Below are 21,422 nucleotides of genomic sequence, written 5' to 3' on the forward strand. Positions count from 1 at the left end.
ATATTATCAGCCTTATCCCCCAGGAGGGAAAGAGGTGTAGCAGAAACTGATGCAGTCACATTACTGACTACAAGCCCAAATGTACAGTATATAACCTAAAACTACGAAACAATTAAAACATTAGCACAAAGTCGATTTCTATTGGACTTATTTAAAAGTAAAATTTTAAAAATTGGGAAATACGCATATTCACTTGAGAGTTAGATGAGGTGATTGATAACGGTAATATTTATACAGTTAATATAAAGCAACAGCCAGCAGCTGATTAGCTTAGCTTAGCATAAAGACTGGATTCAGGGGGAAACAGCTAGCCTAGGTCTGTCCAAACTAAACAAAATCTACCTACCATGGACCTCTAAAGCACACTAATTAACATGTTACTGTACATCTTGTTTGTTTAATCTGTACAAAAGTGTATTATATTTGCTGTTTTATTGTACAAGACTAATATTTGTCCAGGAAGCTGTTGCCAGGTAACCAGCGGCGAGTTTCCAAGAAATTGTCCAGAGCCAAAATGTACCAGTCTATCATTAAAATGTCTGTGACTTGTATGACCTATGTGTGACTCTCAGGCTCCTGATAGTGTCATGCAGCAGCTGTTTACCTCCTTAAACCACAATAACTGTAATTCGACCACACTTCTGAGAAATATTCATTTTATTTTGCATATTTGTTGTAAATGTGATGTATGGCTTGGTTTACGACTACTAAGGTGGTGCCACAGCACCGTGAGACTCCAGTTTCACCACTTAAGCATCAGTCTGTATTCTGCAGCTGGGAAAAAGAAAAACAAAGAAACAACTCTGACCAGTACAATGGGCTGGAAAAGGAGCTCGGTGCTGACACTGGCGTATACTGCATCGCTCTATTTCTCTCTCACTCACACACACAGAAACAGACAGCTAATACACTCACACATATTCAGTAACAACATACATCTTGACACCTACATCCAAACACATTTACTTGATATGTATCGACAACTTTGTAATTTATAATAAAACCAAACACTCCTCAAAGACCAAATCCAGAGACACCAATAGTTACAGGCCTAAGTTTCTTGTGAGGACTACGTCTGCAACTAATTATTATTTTCATATGTAATCTGTTGATTATTTTCTTGATTAATCGATTAGTTGTTCGGTGTACAAAATGGCAGAAAATGGTGAAAAATGTGGTTCCCAAAGCCCTCAAATGTCCTGTTTTGTCCACAACCCGAAGATATTCAGTTTACTGTCATACAGGATTTAAGAAACCAGAAAATATTCACATTTAAGAAGCTGGAATCAGAGCATTTGGACTTTTTTTCTTTAAAAAAATGCTCAAATTGATTATAAAATAGTCATCATTAATTTAACAGTTGAAAACTAATCGATTAATTGTTGCAGCTTTTGTGATGACTATTGTGTTTTAAGTGTTAACAAAGTCTTTCTCTGAGAAATGTCCTAGCAGTAGCATTACACAAACAAAATACCAGTGTTGTCTACCTTATTCATGCTCATCCTTTATCATCATAATTGCATATTCTGTTAAACTGTGATTATCACCGTGTAATGACTTGGCAGCGGTAGATAAAAGGAACAAAAGGGAATACAAAGAACATTTTGTTCACTGGAGATGAAAGACTAATAAAAAATGACAAACACAAACTGAACCAGGTACAGAGAGAGAGAGAGATCTCTAAGGCCATAGACAGAAAGGTAACCTTGAAGAGGAGGTAATTGGACCTGCGTTTCTGAAAGAGGAACTGGCTCTCAGCTTGGCTAATATCCAGCATTCAACTCAGTACCTTTGGAGAAACTGCAGCCGCAGCATCATGTCAAACAGACATATTTCTCATTGTCTTTACCCATCCGCTCTCCAGCAGTCAGCCTGCCTCCAACCTCAGCGCTGAGGGTCACGGGTAAAAGAGAAACGTCCAGAAGATTACCAGTCGTCTCATTCCAGTCCCAAACGTCTTATGAAAAACATTCAGATCGTATGCTGATGACGGTAGCAATAGAACATTTTATTAACTATTACAACAATAATATATATATATAAAAACAGGAATGAGAGTGGTTACTTTAAGCCCTTTTGATTACATCACACTCTCTTCCTGGTTATCCAGTCTCATCCTGACGATGTCACAGGTCAACAGTCTTGCTGTTTTGAATCATCAGCTCAGCAGCTCCAGCTCCACCCGGAGCTGCTCACTGCATGCGGTCGGGCTGGTGCAGAGGGTAGTGGAGGAAGGCCTGCGGGGCGGCAGACATGGTGGTGAGTGCAGCCAGAGGAGGATGGATGGCAGCCGGAGGGGTCGGGGATGCAGTGAGAGCGGGCGCAGGAGTCCCGGGCGAGAAGCTGTAGCTGAGGTAGCCAGCGGAGGGCGACGGTGAAGGGGTGTAGGGGTACTGCTCCAGTCCTGTGGGGGCGTAGTGGCTGTAGGCAGAGCTGTAGTCCAGGTAAGGGGAGGTGAGTGCTGCTGCTGTGGGGCTGAGCTGGGACTGCAGCACCAGGCTGGGCTGGAGGAACGCCTGGGGGTAGACGTACTGCTGGGCGAGCCTGTACGGACAGAGGAACAAGAGTTTGGACTGGAGACTTAATGATCAATTAACTGATGAGTTGAGCAACAACAATTTCATTTATGCAGCTAAAATACCAAATATGTTCTTGTTCCAGCTTCTCAAATGTGATTTTGCTGGTTTATGATGATTGGACGAAACAAGCAATTTATATATGCCAACTTTATCAACTGAACTACCATAGTAATCGCTTATTATAATGACTTCTGGGTGCTTTTCACGCCATTATTTGGACAGTGTAACTGGAATCAAACCTCTGGCTGCTGTAGTAAGGACTCACCCATACATGGACCACAAGTTCTACCAGTTGAGCTACCAGAGTGCTCCCCCAACAGCGCGCACACACACACACACACACACACACACACACACACACACACACACACACACACACACACACACACACACACACAAACCTGGGAAGAAGCATTCTTCTGTGTGTTTATATATAAATATAAGTTCTAACCGCTTTCTCTCTCATCTTGTAGTATTGTTATTTCTATATCTTTAAATGTCTTGGCACCTGGAGATGCAACTACAGTTTTGTTGTTTATGATGACAATAAAGCTCTCTTTATTTATTTGTATGATCATCATCAACCTCATGGTTTTTTGGTATATATGACTTCCTTTTCTAAATCATGTTCTTTATATAGGATATTTAGCTGGTACACCACAGTGTAAGCCTACGAGCTCTTAACCTTTTCTGTCACATATGTTGAGAGGCTACTTTTCTTTTTCTTGGCCTGTTTTTAAGCTGTTTGTTTTATATGTGTAAAAGAGTGTGAAGCTAAGCCCCAAGAACAAAAGAAGTGTGATACATGAGAGCCCTTAAAATAGAAAATTACACACAGGCTTAAACCTCATCCGTATCTGCATCCAAATATCTGATGACAACATCAGCAAAATCTGATTAATGTGTGTTCAGAGCTGTCACTTTAGGTACCTCTGAGAGACCTGATCTCATTATTAAGTGTCGTATAAACAAAAACAGTAACCAGAGACAGACACTCACAGTCAACACAAACAGGCAGCAGTTTCTTCAGTAACTGCTTCTTTTCTTTACATCCCAACATTAACATTATAGTCCTATAAAAGCATCCTCCTCCTCCTTTAAGAGCAATTATCGGCACTGTTGCCTTAAAATAGACCTTCTCCCTCGTGCTTTAGTCTAATTAGCACACTGCCTGAGAAATGTTCAAAAAGAAACGCTTTGTTCTAAATGAGATATCAGCCTTTTAAAAATGAAACGCTAAATAACAAAATTACTTTTAATCACAATTGCTTTTATTTCTGAAATGAATAATAATAATAAAACGTGCACACACACACACACACACACACACACACACACACAACCTGCCACAACAAAGGCAGTGTTTGAGGCTGTTGATACTCCAAGCCACAGCAATAATGAGAAAAAAAAGTGCTCTACTGTCCTCCTGTATTCAGTCATGCCCTTGCCTGAGGCTGCCCACTTAACCTGAACTGCCTCAGTTACATCTGGCAACAGCAACAGCGATCATATCACAGGAACTAGGTTATGCTGCTGCGCTTAAGTAAAAACAACACAACATGACAGTATTTAACACTTACACTCCCGCGATCAGTGCCTACAGTCAAACCCATTAACCTGACAGTAACCTTGTCACTGAGTCTGAACAGGTGATCAGGGGGCGGCGAGAGCCGGTCGTTTACCCCTAAACAGAGCGAGAGCAGGGATCAAGTGTGATTACACAACAAACAGGGGGACTGGGCCTGTTCACACCCACTCTGCTGTATACACAACACACAGGCACACACCAACATGTACAACTTGGACCGCGGAGCACATTTCGGGCACATCAGCACCGCATGGAGAATGAATGCATGACACAATTAGCCAATACCTTTTCAGATAGTAGAACAGATTGCTTTCTCATAGGTTGTGGTCACAGAGTACGATATATATGGCGTTGCTCCCGTCCGACCTTACTTAACTCTTGAACGGGGAACCCTAAAGTTTAAAGTTAGAGAAAACGTGCCTGAAAACACAAATTTTTCTATCTGCTTGTTTACAATTACAAACCAAATCACACTTGATTGAAATATTATGTATTTTAAGACAGTGTTTTTATTTTTATTTTAGAGTTACTGTATGACCATGAGAGTGATATCAATCTTCTTCTTGTGCACCGACATTTCTCTGTAATTCTGTCATATTTTGGAAACACTGGATTGGACTAAAATGTAATTCAAGTTCTCAGTAATCAAACAATACGACACAAGTCTTTAATGATTTTTTTCTTTTCAACTTCAAAGCAATAAAGCAATAGCTTATTTATGTTTATATAAATTTAAATAAATAAGAAATAAATTTTATTTTTTGGGTGAAAGTTAGATGAGAAGCTCGACGCATACTCAAGTCTGTATGATCAATATAAGACTATAGACAGCAGCCTGTTAGTTTAGCTTAGCATAAAGAATGGAAACAGGGGGAAACAGCATTATATTTATCAGCAATTTGAGCTTCAGTAGCTTATTTGTTAGGGTCGGACCACACAGGCCAGCCTTCACTCCCCACGTGTATCAATGAGCCTTGTCTGCCTATGACCCTGTCTCCAGTTCACCTTTTTTTCCCACCCTTGGACCACTTTTGATAAGTACTGACCACTGCAGACCGGGAACACCCCACAACAGCTGCAGTTTTGGAGATGCTCTGACCCAGTCGTCTAGCCATCACAATTTGGCCCTTTGTCAAAGTCACTTAAATCCTCACGCTGCCCATTTTCCCTGCTTCGAACGCATCAACTTTGAGGACAACATTTTCACTTGCTGCCTAATGTATCCCACCCACTGACAGGTGCCATAATAATGAGATAATCAGTGTTATTCAAGTCACCTGTCAGTGGTCATTATGTTATGGCTGATCAGTGTAATTAACACGTTTACAAAATCAGTGTGTAAAAGCAATTTTATTCTTTTGTACGGATTAAACAAGACACAAAGTGTTAATTAGTAGAGCTTTATGATGCCGTGCTCTTAGCATGAGAGTATCAATTACTCTGTCCCAGGAAAACAAATAAATGTATTTCTCAAAAACTGAAATAATTCCTTTAAGGAGGAGAGAGGAATGTTTAAGGTTTGCTGCGTGTTCAGCTTAACCTTATTAAAATGGTACATGTCAAGATCTTGTATAACAACCTCAGTTGTTGCTGTGGCAGTGAGAAAATAACTCAGCTTGTTGCTGAGCTTTAACACAATGGTTGAATGGTGCAATTGTTAAGGCTGTCAAAAACCCTGATATGTTCTCTTTTATGAAACAGGAATTCTGACAATGTCTATATATTCTACTGGAAAAAAAAGGTTGCACACCATTCAGACTTTATTTCTTTGAGCAGACATCTGTGCCAGAAACAGATGTTATGCAAGTCAATTAGAAGGACAGTTTGGGATGCTTTTTACTTTTTAAGTGTGACCTTCCAGGTTTTTAAAACAAGATTAAAAGTGACATTTTACCACCATATTGGACTTGTTTAAGCGCAGTGAAATACTGCAATCTAGATTTTAGGACGACCTATAGCCTGAAAACACTACCTGTGTCCCAATTCCACAGTGCTAATTGTACAATCTATGAACTATATACTTATCTTTATAGTACACAGTTTAGTTTCAGAAATGGAGGGGTTACAATGAAGTCAGATGTTCTTCAAAAACCCCTTTTAACAAATAACAAATTATGCTAAAATGTGTTATTATGCTTACCATAATAATGATATTAAAACAAATGCTTTCTTAATTGCTGTATTGTTAATGCACTAACCATAATAGAAACCTCTGATAAATAATGTTGTATTTACATATTTACTATAAGGAGCTTTGTCCTCTAGTGCATTATCTTTGATTGATGCTTGACTCATCTTTTAGGAGAATACAATAAATGTATGTACATTAATGTTAAAAAGGTGAAGTACTTTCAGCCCTGAGTAGCGTCTGCAGTCTTCCTCTCAGGCTACATATGGCCACAACAGTCTTGAAGAAGAAAGGGCATTTTCTATAAGCAGGAAATGATGCAACACATGTGCTGTCGGCCATAAATCAAACTGCAACTTTAGAATCACAGTGTCATCTGCACTCCACAAAGAGAAAGCAAAATGTTTTTCTAAATGTAATACTACTTCTGTCACCACCATTCACAACAGCACACTCAAGAACACTAAAGAAGACTCAAAATAACAAACAAACATAAATGGTTTGTAATGTGGATGCAGCTACCTGAATGATGCTTGATGTATTCTTTTTTTTTACAACAGATTTGCTAAATGAGATTTTCAGAATTCAGTTTATCTGCTTTGGTAGTTTTTAACAGATTTGACTGTCAGCAACATTAACACAATAACACAACGCAAATGTTGCTCAACTATGTTCGGTGCACAGAAATATGTTAACATCGACTTTTTCCAACTGAGCCTTGTCCCACTTTAAACCAAAACATAACAGAAACACAAATTAATTCATCTCTTGTGTGAAATAACCAAAACTGTGGCAGGAGATTGCGTGTTCACATACAACCGCATCAGTCAGAGTAAGAAGCTGATTGAGATCTGGCCAAGAAAGCAGCACCAAAGACGACAAATGCAAAACCTGTGGACTATAATGACACACAACAACACATAAAGTCAAAGCACAGCTGAAGCTAATATCGCCCTGACCCCTCTGTATCTAATCTCTCCTTGCTCGCACTCCGTCAGTCTCTCCCCAAGCAGAAGTGCAGTGTCATTCCCACGGCTGTGTGCCGCTGCCTGCCAGCCTGCCTGTGCACTGGCCTGACTGATCCAATGTGACAGCGGCATCGTACGAGAGGGAGCTGAGCCTAGCCTCTCCTCCCAGTGCTTGGCATCATCGCTGGCTGTCAAACACACATTTATATATATATACATACACACACAAAAACACAGCCACACAGCCACACAGCCACACACACACACACACACACACACACAAATTACAAATCGCACATGCAGAAGAAGTGAACATGCAAGTCTGAAATAAATGAGTATAATACACACTTACTTGTGTGTAGTCAGTTAAGCAGTTTAGAAGAGGAAGTGTTAATGTGTGTGTGGGTTTGTTTTACTATATTTGTGGGGTCCGACTGCCTTGTGGGGACCAAAACGGATTCACGGTACATTGTGTAACATTTAGGAGGATCTATTGGCAGAAACTGGTTTTAATATTCATAGGTATGTTTGCATTTAGTTTATAATCACCTGAAAATAAGTAGCGTTGTGTTAGAATGAACCGTTTTTATCTACAGAGGCTGCGGGTCGCCATGTTTAATGGCCATGTTTCTACAGGAGCCCTGAACAGACAAACAAAACACTGTCTCTAGATAGGAGTATTTTTGTTTTTTGCATCTTTTCTCACCACCTTAGTTTCTCCTTCAAGCTTGGAAGGGAAGGGTGAAGCGAGGGAGTTGCAATCTATGCCGCCAGATGCCACTAAATCCTACACACTGGACGTTTAAGACTTGTTTTTTACGTTAGGTAAATGACAGATCCTCAGAAATATAGAAACACAAGGGTATGTGTCCGTGTGTGTGTGTGTGTGTGTGTGTGTGTGTGTGTGTGTGTGTCGAATGGGGGGTTCAGGCATAGCAGGACTAATTGGTGCAGCTGCATGGGTGTATGCTCACTAACAGACCCATGAGAGCAGAATAACCTCCACTGACTCCCCTCTCCCTCCCCTCTCTGGGTTTACTCCCTCACAGCCACTGCCCTTCCTCAAAACCAGGCAGCAGGATGAAAGAAATGGGATGTAAAAAAAAAAAGTGCAAAAAAAAAAAAAAACCCAAAACAACAAAACATCTGCAGTTTTCTTCTTGTTTTTTTGGTTTAAGGGTCGAGGTTGTGAGAGGGAGGGAGAGGAGAAGGGAGAGATGCTGAGAGGTGAAGGATCAGCCATCATATCCCTCATGCCTTAGGACAGCCACGCTTTTAATAGTTCAGATCAGGGATGTGAGGAGGGTGAGTCAGTCAAAGAGACAAACACACACTGAGTGGAGACGCACACACATGACCCTCCGTCCTCTCTTGATAAACACACACACACAGCTTGAGGGAGGGTGAGAGATAGAAAGGCCAACATCAGCTCTGGACACTCCACTTTAGTATCAGCAAGCAAGAAAGCCGTTTAAATTAATATATTAATACAAACAGGGATGCGTTATGTAGCAGAAATGTGCATTAAGTGACATGTTTACTGGATATTATCATGGCAGTGTAAGTCATTATAATCGCAATGTGCTAAATGTGTAAATCCCAGAAAGAAAGAGATTATGTTTTTAATGTAATCGAAACCATTTTCATCTTACTGTCACTGGCACATCCAACAAGCTTTTACCAGAAACATCCAGTTTTGATCCATCAATCAGAAACTAATCACAAAAAAGATCAGATGTTAGATTTAAATAAACTTTTGTCACGTTATGAGTACGCAGCTGTTTGTTTAACACCACATGGTCTGCAGCTGCTTCACAGTAAAAGTCAGTAACACTTTATTTTAACGTCCTTTATTAAGAATTCATTAGTAGAATATGAAAACATAATCAAATCAAAATGATTTATAACGCGTTGTAATGTAGTGTGTAATTAAAACAGGAGGAATCTGTAACTGGTGTGTAAACAGTTAATGATTGTTAGACAATAATACGTAATGAAGTTGTATTCATATAACATACTGTATGTACTTTATGAAATATTAAGCATTTATTCACAAATAAATATAATAAATTGATATAATGGAATATTTATTTATTTATAAATAACTCAACAACTGAGTAAAGTCCATCCAATAGTGAAGGCCATAAGATTCGACTGAAGAGGTCAAGAATCATTCAAACATTTTTAAGCTGCCTGTTGTTCAAGTGTTTGTAATAGAGGGCTGAACGATAAGATAAAAGAAAATCATATTGCAATTATTTTGATTCAAGATGGGAATGATCTTTTTTGCATCGCAATTTTAATTCCGTGAAAAAACTATTTAAAACCACAATGATGTGATATTTATTGTGGTCTGTACCAACCAAACATCAGGGCGTCTCTGCAGCTCTACAGAACTTCATTATAATGCTGATTTGTCACATTTTATCTTTATCATAAGACTGCAGCTTCTGTGAGTTAGATATTGCACTTGGCCATACTCATATACTGTGATTTCAATAATATTTTGATTAATTGAGCAGCCCTAGCATGCAATCAGTTTAGTGTTAAAACGCACATCAAAAATCAACAAAAGCTAAAAACTGAAGGACTGAAAAGATGCAAAAATGCAAATGCAGATCAAAATGTGTCAACTTCTAACAGACAAGTGAACAAAACGAGAGCTTCCTGTGCTATGAAAAGCTTCCAACATGACCCTTTTTTTTATTGTTTTTCAAATTAGGCTTTTCATCCGACAGAAGTTCTTCTCCTAATTGGGTCCCTGGGTAAGAGAAATATACACCGGAGGCTTCTCCGTCTACCTAAACCCCTCGACAGACAGAGAGTGATAACTACAGGCTGAGAAAGAAAGATCACTTAGAGGGGGAGGAAGAGGAAACAATCTGAGACGTAGAGAGAAAACAGTTGAGGATGTGAACGTATTAAAGGAGTCGACATGTTGATGTTTTTATGATTCACTCATATTTCACTCAGGAACATTTTTTACTCGATAAATGCATTTCACTCGCAGAAACGAGCTCCAGCTTCACGTCTACCGCCGGCCCTAAAGCTTCACTGAACCCAGCCACAACTACACCCAGCCACAGGTGTGCTGTTAGTCTGTGTCACCCCCCTCCTCTCCTCCTCCCATCCTCCCCCTCTCTGTTCCACTGCTTCAACAGGAAGTACCACCGCCCCCCCACAACCACCGCCACCACCCCTCCACCTTTAACAGCCTCACCACACATCCATCTCCTTCCTCCCCTTTCTTTCTCTCAAAAAATAAACACCAGAATGTGCTATGAAAAAAATAATTTCACTTCTGCCAAGCACCGACGTTGGGCGCTAAAGGCAGACAGCAGGTTGCCATCGGCGACAGATGTCCCCCCCTCCCCCTCCCTTGAATGGGAACATCCCTCCCCCCCTTACTCAGCTGTACCTCAAAGCCACATTTGGCATCAGCCCGTCCTCTGTCCTCTTAAAACTTAAAGCAAATACACTGAAGCAGCAGACAGAGCTGTGCTTTGTCTGAGTTTATCTATGTTATTTGCTGCTTACTGTGTGACAGACAGACAGACAGACAGACAGACAGACAGACAGACAGACAGAAGCCATGTGTGAGTGGCAGACCTTGAAGCCCCCTGAGAGCCTCACAACGGTGAAACCGGAGCAACAGAAGACTTGCAGACATATTTAGATCTCATATTTAAAGGAATAGTTTAACATTTTGGTAAATATCTCTCATATCTGTCTGGTAAATATGAACAGAAAATATACAGGTAGGAGCTGGTTAGCTTAGCAAAACAACTGGAAAAAGGGGAAACTTAGCCTGGCTCTGTCCGAAGGTAACACAATCCCCCTACCAGCTCCTCTGAAGGTCACTAATTAACACGTTTTCAATTTACAAGCAGAAAAGATGGTTCCAGTGGTTAAAACCTAAACTATATCTTGAAGTCATTCTTAAAATAAGCATCCTTCACTTTGCCAAGAAATGTTCGAAACTGACTGCAGTCATACTGATCATGTCAAAGACATCTAGCCTCAGAGGAGAGATATCTGAGCTGGATAGATGCGCCCTTTGCATGTACTAAAACTTTATATATGGTTTATTTATCCAAATATTAAACATGTAATCTGTGTCTACTTTGTAATCTAAAGCAATTAAACCACAGAGGCTTGTTAATTGGTTTAAAGAGTCAATATTACCTCAGGTCTGTTTTAGACAAAGAAGGGATCTTCATTAGTTAGCTGTTCAATTTACATGTAGGTGGAGAGACAAATAACAGTGTCCGGTGGAGAAAAGAAGCTAATTCATTCAAAGCACAACACATCTTGCAGCTGTGTGGTTCTGAGATCTCTTGAGGTTAAAGTTGTTGCAAAAATCAGTATCGCTTCTTCTTCTTCTACAGCAGAGTTTTCCCTAAATACACCATCAAAGAATGAAACCGACCCAGGGTCACAAGATGCATCATAAACAGGTTGTCTGGTTAGAGTTTATTTGAAGGGGTACTTGCAGCCATTTAGCACTGCACTTCCACAAAGTTGTGAAAGATTAAAAAAGAAAGAAATCAGAGATGCAGAGGACGAAATATTCTGACTTTTAGTTTTCTGTTGGGTCAAAATCCAACATCATAATGGTTACATACATAACTGGTTTTGGACAAAGATTTTGTTTCTGTATCATTGGACAAAAACAAATGTTACCTCAGACTCTGAAACACTATGATGATGGTAAATTTCACTATGTTCTGATTATTGACTAAATTACTGATAAATTAATCAAAATAAGACGACAGATAAATAGATTATACAAAGTTATCTGATCTGCAGACATCATTGTGTGTTTGTTAAGCTAAATTTACCCTTATTTATGGTACCTCTTCAAAATAAGGGAATTTAATGTATTTAAATAAAGAAAATTAATAACGTTCTAACAACTTTAACTGTAAGCTTTATGGTAACAAATCCTCCACAAACATTTGTTTTATTTGTGCTTTAAAACAGCCTGTTACTGATGTATAAAGTATCAAATAATCTTTCAACCACTGATAAAATTACTTGTTGAAAAGCAGCTTTTGGGAAATTGATGAGAAACGCAAAGTCTTCTGTATCTCCTCACCAACAGTCTGAATGAATATGATTAACTGATATCTTCTCAATTAATTGACTGATTGTTAAATTGTTTCAATGTCAGGAAATAGTGAAAAATGTCCATCACTTATTGAAAGTCTTGTGCTGATCAACCAACAGTCCGAAACCCAAAGATATCCAGTTTCCTACATAGATACGTAGCTCAATCACACGTGTGTAACAAAAATCTTAATGCGTGAATTTGCAGGTGTTTATACACCAGTAAACAAAGCGCCACCTTCTGTGTGTGTTTGCCTTACGGGCGTGTTAGTAAGTCAGTTTTGTTCTCTTTTGTTTGCGAGGTGTTAAAGCTGTGATTCTTCCTGGAAGCAGAGATTAAAAAGACCGACTCCCTCTGCCTCCACTGTCCACCTTCACTGCGGGAGACTTTCAATCAACCCATCATCACTCATTCATAGACTCATCTGGGTCAGCCTCAATTCCCTCATCACTCATTCAGAAATTGAGGACTGCAATATTAATAGCACTCAGAACAGTTGAGGTTTTTAATGGACTTTTCTGTAGCCGCAGGCTCAGAACTTGTCATCCTGCAGAAAGTCAATGTGAAGAGCTCTTTTCCCAAAAAAAAAACTACATCATGCACATTCCTGAGAAATCCCACTAAAATATAGAAGATCCAGGCTTTTGGGCAACCAAACACCAAAACATGTTTTCATCAAAGAAACCAAACACTTTCCCCTCTAGATAGCAGATGTTTTCTTTGGAAATGATGCTCACAAAAGGCAGCAGCACGCACACATACACAGAACAGAGAGCTGTGATACTGATTGACAATATCCTCTACTAAGATCAACTAATCAACAGTTGAACACTGAATATCCGAGTCAAGCTTAAGTAAGTGTTGTAAGAGGAGTCAACTTACACAACAAGAAACTGCTGGGTTTGCTCTAATGTCTGTGACAGTGCTGGGAATGAATCATCCTCCATGTTTCACTTCACATGAACTGAGTCATTAAAACATCCTTTTGAATTCACCCTGATATTCAGGGAGACTGGATAAGGAACATCCGTCACATGGGGATTACAGCAAGTTTCCAAAACAGATCGGGCTTCAGAGAAACCCCCCTGCAACTCCTGTGATGCCACTGTTCTTGTCCAGCTCTCCAGTATATTAAGAGTAGGACAATGGAAAAAAATCCTTCATCGTGATGGATTTAATTTTATACTATGACATATTGATAAAGTCAGTTTTGTGGGATTGTTTTTTTTTAATTAAAGAAGCAGACAGGAAGGTTTTGTTTTTGATTTATCAAGCAAATTAACTACCTGACAAATCAAGGCAACTCATTTCAAGCTGCAACTAGTAGATGCCACAAAACCCAACATAGAAGCACCAAATCCTCATATCTGAGAATCGAACCAGCGCATGTTTGATATTTTTCCTTAAAAAATGATGAATACAATTTAAATTCAATTCAAACTAGTTGCCTAATTTATTGACTTATCGATGCCATAAAGCAGTCCTGATCATTGATTTTCAACATTGCCTACAATGGCCTAATACAGTGGTAATATAACACAAAGCAATAATACACTTGTGGCCCATCATCGCAAGTTGTCCACATGTTGCCAGCAGGTAATTTAAAGAGTGATTTTCCCTCCTCAGATTGTTTCAATGGTTTTTAGAAGCCTGAAGAGGTGAAATTATACAATTTCACTGTGGTTTTCCTACCCCAGCACTCACCTTGCATCCTCTTATTTGCTGCAAGCTGTCAATGGTGGAGTCCAGCTGCAGATATCATCGCCGCAGGTTTTGATTCATAGATCACTGTTGGATTTCACCCGTTAATAGCAATACCGCAGTGCTACAGACGGATGTATCGAATGGAACCAGGCCCCGTCATTCTTACATTGTTTCATTTACTATTACGTGATATACTGTTTAGAGACGGTGAGCTATGAATCTACCAACTGGAGGCACATCGGGGGAACTTCTACGTCAGTTCATTGATTGTGATAGAGTGGTGATCGCAGTTTTATAGACGTGAAGACAACAGAGTCTTTCTTCAACTTCCTTAACATTATCTTTGCAATCAGCATTCGCCATGGGCATCAGGAGAAAATCTCCATGTGGTACTGTATCTCAGTAGCTGCTGCAGCCTTGATGTGTACTAGACTCCATCTGCAACCCCTTAATGCAGAACTATGAATTCAGCTCGTGACCCCTTGTGGCATTGCAGAGCCCCGGGTAGGGAACCACTGGCCTGATACACCCAGAGATATTAAACAGATATGAACGGCATGTCTCTGGAAAAAAGAGACAAGAGATAATGGCAACGGTGTGTGTGTGTGTGTGTGTGTGTGTGTGTGTGTGTGTGTGTGTGTGTGTGTGTGGAGAAGACAAGAGGGAAGGGATGCAGGGAAGTTTGACTAAATGGCTCGTTGCCTCAGTGAAGCCCAAGTCATGCATGAGTGAAATTCAGAATTGAGCTTCTCGTGTGTTTAATGGGCCAGAAAGAGAGAGAGGAACAACAGAAGACAAATCAAAATACAATGTACAGATAAAGTCGCAGGGCTGAATGGGTACGTCTCTGAGTTTAAACAAGCATCATTTGTGCTGTGATGTCTTTCTTTCACATTGCAGAGTGGCACTAACTACCAAAACCCAAGTGGAGTACAGGAGCGAGTGCTCACAAATGTCAAGGACGGGGGAGTGAAATGTATTGTGTTGAGGAGGACGAGGCAGGTAAGGGAGAGAGAGAGAGAGAGAGAGAGAGAGAGGTATTGATTCTTCTCTGTCTTACCCATATTGCCTCTGAGCCCACGTAGGATGGACTTGCTGAACTCCAACTGAGAGACCTGCAGACAAAAGAGAAAGAGAGGCAGCGGTGAGGAGGGATATTTTAGCTACCAGCAGCACAGACGACGAGAGAGAGACAGGCAGACAAGGACAGAGCTGATTCTCTCTCTCTCTCTGTCTCTACTTGTTTGTCTCAGATGTTAGCATGTATACGGGGGTATCAGAGACCAACTGTTATTCCCTCAGCATACACACATGCTCGACACACTCACGCAAATAATGATGCACTCTATTGCGCACAAACATCTGTGACCTCGCTGCCTCCAGAGTTCACCGGGAATCAGCTGAGGCTGAGTAAGAGGGGAGAAACTTAGCCTCCTCCTCTCTGCCCCTCCTCTGACTTAATTTCAACATTCCTCCAGCTATTCATTCCTCTCTTATTTCTCCTTTTACTGCACTGCCATGACTTCATCAGTCCTCTTTTGTTCAAAACGTATATATCTTAATGCGCATATCCTTTCTTTGCCGGGACAAAGAGGAGACAGGCAACGCTGTTATTTCTTGCTCTTAACAGTCCCATCCCCTCTTTCTCTTCTTATTCTCCTCCTCTCTCATTCTCTCTGTACTCTCACACACAATGACAAAATACCAAGCGCTGCCATCTCCCATCAGCTGCATGCTTGGGGAGTTGCGTCGCAGGGCTGGTCCTGGAATAAGGAGACACAGTCAGTTGTTGTTGGCGCCACTGTTTGTCAATCACACCTACACTCGATGGTATTTCAGCCAGCGAGCTTTAAATGAAGCAGCGAGGGAGAGCTGCTGCCAAGGTCTGGTGCACTGTGCACCAAGACATCGGAGTGGAAGCACGAAGCATGTGTGCTGGTGGTTAATGTTGAAAAAGCCTGGCGGCATGAAAGCTGTGTGTTAACTCAAGTACACAAAGAGTGAATGTATGGTGGGAATGAGCAGACAGTTGGCTGAAAGGGGCACACCAGTGGTTTTGCATGTTTAATCCCACTAACCTCAAATTTGTACATGCATTGGTTTTTAGATTGATTTCCTATCTTCCTGGCAGCTGTGGGTTTGCATTCATTTCAGTGCAGCATGAAAATCAACATGCAGAGACTTGAAACTTGCTTGAGATTCATAAACAGTGATTTAGCTGCCTTTATTCAGCCCCTCCAGGATTTCGCAGGCTTTTTTGGGGATTATTGTGGCCTAAAATCCTTATTTCACTGCAGCTTTTCTCAAAACATTGCAATGCATGTTGCAATATATTGTTTTGCAAACATTGCGGAAAAAAGTGTAACTTGCTAAAATTGTAGCAATTATTATTATTTCTTGTGTATTACATTAAAAATTTAAGGCAACTTGTTCTGGGGAGAATAAAATCACATCGTTTGCAGAGTAAATGTGAGAGTATGTGTCACACATGGTCTGCATCATCTAGAAGTTCAACGTTTTACAATGATTGGTCCAATCTACAGTAAAGTTGTGGTGATTAAACATGCAGAATTCCCAGGGATTGGTTGAATTTGTGTTAATTGTTGTGATTGCAGCATCGCAACTTCGTGGACGGACTGTTTATTTGTCATCAAGGTCAACATTTGGTAATCTCGTTGCAAGCTAGAAATATGTCAGCTACTGCCTTGTGTTTTCACTGGATGCAATTTTTGAGACGTGAGAGCCAATTTCTGAACATCAACTTTTTTAATGAATGAAGATAAAATATTGACAGTATCCTCTTCATGACATCCAAGTTGTTTATCTTCAGGGCTGAAACTAACTGATTATTTTCATGATCAATTAATCTGTCAATGATTTTCTTGATCAATCGATAAGTTGTTTGGTCCAGAAAACTGTGAAAAATGTCAAGCACTGTTTCCCAGGGCCCAAGGGGATGTTCTCAAATTTCTTGTTTTGTCCGCAACCCAAATACATTCAGTTTACTGTCAGAGAAGACTAAAGAAAATATTCCCATGTAAGAAATGATGAAATCAGAGAATTTTGACATTTTCTCTTTAAAAAATGACTCATAATGATTGATTGATTATCAAGATTGTTGGTGATTAATGTAATACTTGACAACTGGTACTTAACGGCTAACCATTGCCGCTCTGTTTGTCCTCTAGGTTTAATTTACCCAGAACATAGCTACAGTAGTTTGTGAATACAAAGCTTCACCATAGCATACAGTATCTTTGTTTACTGTGGTGGACTACAGTTCTTGAGCAAGTTTCAAGTCTCTGCAAGTAATTGAATACCCAGAAATTAGGAAATCAATTTACGAAACTATTTCTTGCTTTGGAAAATTGTTAGTAAATAAAAATAAGTCTCGGCCCCGTTTCCCTGATGCCGCTGGTCGCCTTCAATGGAGTTCGCCATGTTGGACTTCCATGTTTCTACAGTAGCCCAGAACAGACAAACCAAACACTGGCTGTAGATTGGGCCTTTTTGCATTTTTTTACAAGTATTGCGGCCACCGTTCTTATTCCCAGATTGTCAAATACAGACGCGAGCGGTGTTCAGTTAGTTGCAAGCAGGAACTTCACCGCTAGACGCCACTAAATCCTACACACTGGCCTTTAAAAAAAAAGGTAAAACCATGTATTTGTGACCTGTTTTTAAAGATTTACATCGTCAGTATGAACCAATGGCCTTGGGAAAGAGACTAACAACTTCTTGGTTTTGGTCTTTTTTTACAGGATTTGTTGACGATAAAGAACATGCAGAATTTAAGCTAACTACAGGATTTGTTTTATTTGCTAGGAGGCTACAATAAACCCTACTGGTATGATCCTGTGTGTTTAGAAGGGATCTAGCACACTTACTTGTCTGCGAGCTGCGAGGCTTCGCCCCGAGGTACGCCAGGTTCACGTTGGCCTTCCTGCCGTCGATGATGGGGTTTGCGTCTTTGCACGCCCGCTCTGCTGCCCCTCTGTCCACCATGGTCACCTGTTGACAGAGTCACAGCACTGCACTGATTAATATCACTCTGGTTAAACTCTTCAAGCTGCATAATTGCATGTGAAAGCTTCTCTATCCAATGTGGATGGAGTGAATCCAACATGACTGTTCAGATGAAGCAACAGACCCAGAGCTGGGCGACCCTGAGGTTGCTGCTGTCCTTGTCTCTCCTTGAATGACTCAATCTTTTTGCTAAATGCGTTAGGAGACACTTTATGAAGGCAGCAATCAGTGGGTTTTAAAGCTTCCAGTGGAGCTTATGTAGGAGGCAGATTTGTTTTTTCAGACAGGGCTGCCAAGGATGAGATAGTGGAATCTACCTTGAGGGAGTGAGTTGAGGAGTGGGCAGATAGCAGTGGGAAGAGGTGCTGAAGGTTAAGACACACACAGAGCAGCTACACTTAATATATGAGGTAAAAAAAACTCCATCACCTATAACTGGGACAGTGAAAGTAAAACTGCCATGCTTGCTTTCGTTTTGCAGCATCAGACTCTGGCCCCTGATGCAAACAAGGGCGGCGGATGGTTTGAGATCACCAGGGTTCAAAAGGCTGCTGCAGGGAATTATGATCGCTAATGGGAAGTCAGGGATGAGATGATCATGCTGTCTCAAAGCAGGAGAAAACAACACGACACACGCCGGTTTCCTCGGCTGATTGGCCCACTGACTACTCAGATGCAGATACCATTCACATTCAGTCCAAAACACACGAATCCCTCTCTTCTTATCTCTTTGTCTTTCACACACAAACTTACAGTCACTCACACAAACAACCAAAGCCATCCTGGCAGAGAGGGGGGGGCTGTATGGGAGGAAGTCAAAATGAAACTACTGCAGCCTTATCTTGCAGAGCCAACTGACATGTCACACCTCTGTGACCAAGGACCCCCCCCCCTCTCTGTGTCTCACACACAGAGGAGAGAGAGAGAGAGAGAGAGAGACATCTGTCCACAAATGCAGAAGCTTATTACTAACTAATTTGTATCCCTCTCTCTGGCTCTCTCTCTCTCTCTCTCTCTCTCTCTCTGTTCGTTCCTGCACACACAGCAACACGGTCTGCCCCTGACACTGCACACTTAAAACTCAACACACTGCCATACTAATGCTGTGTGTGTGTGTGTGTGTCTGTGTGTGTGTGTCTGTCTGCGCGCTCACTCGTACTTTGGGGCTGCAGAGATAATTGATGACACACTTATAAGAAGTAATCTGCTACTCATGCTTCAAGCATGTGACTGCCACCACCAGACACACTGAGCATGGCTGCTGCTGGAACAAAGTGGCAGTGTGTGCAGCCACCAAGGCCCAGAAGAAAAGATAAAAAAAAAAATTAAAAAAATACAATTAACCATAAAGATAAAGTCGCTTTAAACTCATTATAGGCTGCAACAGGCGTGATCTAGAGTGTTTTCAGCCCCCTTGACTATCCAATTAAAGTCAGAGTGGCTGATAAAACCTTAATTAAAGCCCATATTTCACTCTACATGCCCCCCCGCTCATTAATTCAACCAGAAAACAGCAACTTAAATGAACTCACAAAGCCGTATCCTCTGGACTTGCCCGTCTGTTTGTCTGTGATAACCACCGCCTCGTCGATGTCCCCGAAAGTCTCGAAATATTTCCGAAGTGAAGCGTCGTTGGTGTGATACGGCAAACCGCCGACAAAAATCTTGGTGTAAGTCGTGTCTTTCTCCATGGTGGGGTGCATTATTTCTAACGGAACCCCGACCAGCTGACCTAAAAACAGCGGCGAACTCATGCGGCTTGAAAAATATATATAACAAAAATACAGGAAGAATAACACAAAGGAAAACAAGAAAAGCAGCTGAATAACTTTACGCTCCTTGGACACCGAGAGGCTATAATAACGATAACAGCGCGTCCATGGCCAAACACGCAGCCTCCAGTCGCCTCAAATACAGCTTTTGGATGTATAGTCCTCCTGACAGGTGTCTGGGAACCTCATGTCTCCTGTCCCGGAAAAAAAAAAAGTCTTTAAGCTTCGGTAGGCGCGTCGCCCACTGCGCGTCTGGTCCAATAGACGAGCGGTGCGTCTTTTCCATTGGCGCATCCCGCCTCCTGCTCCACCCTGCTCCTGCTGCGCACACAAACACACACACGAACAGGAAACCCCCCGCCCCCCATAGCAGCTGAAATACTAATGCCAATAAAATGGAGAAACTGTTGAATAATTTCATACCTTCTGTAGCCAAATGCCATTGTAAAACAAAAATAGGATTCGTAAGGATTCATGAGAGATTTTTAAAATATGAATTCGTCGTGGTTCTGTGGAGGAACAGTCGACTGTAGCTGGATGGGGAGGAAGCTGTGGAACCACTGATCAGAGCAGCTGATAGAAAGTCAACAAAAGAGAAACTGACTGGAATGATTTGTGCTCATAAAAATAAAAGCATTCATTTGTTTTTGTTTCTTTTTTTTAAAATTGCAACTCTCACAGCTGCTGTTTAGAAGAGTAAATCCTTCATCAGAGGGTTAGGGGCTGATAAGGGTCTGGCAGAGCACTCTTTATGTTATAATACTACATATTTCTAAGGATATTTAGGCCTATTCATAAAAAAAAAAAAAAAAAAAAGGTTTTGCTTTCATTTTTGTCCAGTATGTAAGATCTGGTTTGAACCTGTCTTGTGTAAAATAAGAGACTGATAGCCTGTTTGGTCAGTATTTAGCAACCTTGCTCTAACTATAGGGGGTTTACCACCACTACTCTAACTCCATGCTAGCAGCTCTGTCAGTCACAGATTAGTTAAATGCTAACACTGGCATGTTGAGGTTTACCACTAAACACAAAATACAGCTGAGACTGATGGCAATGACATAAGTTTTGCAAGTATATAGTACAAGGTATATATAAAGTATAAAGAATTAATTATATCTACTGATTATAGATCAAATTTATCTCAATTCATGCTGAGGGAGACATGAATGTTAGGACCAAATTTCATGACAATGCATTCAGTAAGCTAGATGTTGCTGCTGGTGCCTAAAAGGAATAAAGAGTAAAAATTAAACACTGCCACATTTCTCCACATAAAAATAATCACATCAAATCAAAAGTGAAACAAAAAAAATGCAGTTTTAAGGGTTAAGTGAGTCAGCATTAACCTGGCAGCCAATGTTAAACAGACAGACACTGTAATTTTATTATAAATGACACTGGAGACTAAAAAGGAAAAGTCACTTGAAGCTTTGAATACAGGGTACTGTGGGTTTGAGTACAGTAACAGCAGTAGGGTTGAGACTGCCTGGAGGTGTGAGATCTTTTTATGGGGTGCAAAATCATTAAGAGAAAGGAAAGAAAGTGTG

At 40.7% G+C, this 21,422-nt stretch overlaps 1 protein-coding gene across 1 annotated transcript; it reads right to left on the bottom strand.

Moving 5' to 3' along the window:
• Positions 1–639: 639 nt before the first annotated feature.
• rbm38 (RNA binding motif protein 38) lies at positions 640–20,151 on the bottom strand. The gene is made up of 4 exons (XM_051424045.1): positions 19,636–20,151; positions 17,965–18,088; positions 15,138–15,192; positions 640–2,544 (listed from the first exon to the last, which is right to left on the bottom strand). Exons 1-4 carry the CDS (start codon positions 19,855–19,857, stop codon positions 2,193–2,195), a joined length of 753 nt encoding a protein of 250 aa, XP_051280005.1. The 5' UTR covers positions 19,858–20,151; the 3' UTR covers positions 640–2,192.
• Positions 20,152–21,422: the final 1,271 nt, after the last annotated feature.

The sequence above is a fragment of the Dicentrarchus labrax genome, unplaced genomic scaffold (genome assembly GCF_905237075.1).
Source record: "Dicentrarchus labrax unplaced genomic scaffold, dlabrax2021, whole genome shotgun sequence".
Taxonomy (NCBI): Eukaryota; Metazoa; Chordata; class Actinopteri; family Moronidae; genus Dicentrarchus; species Dicentrarchus labrax.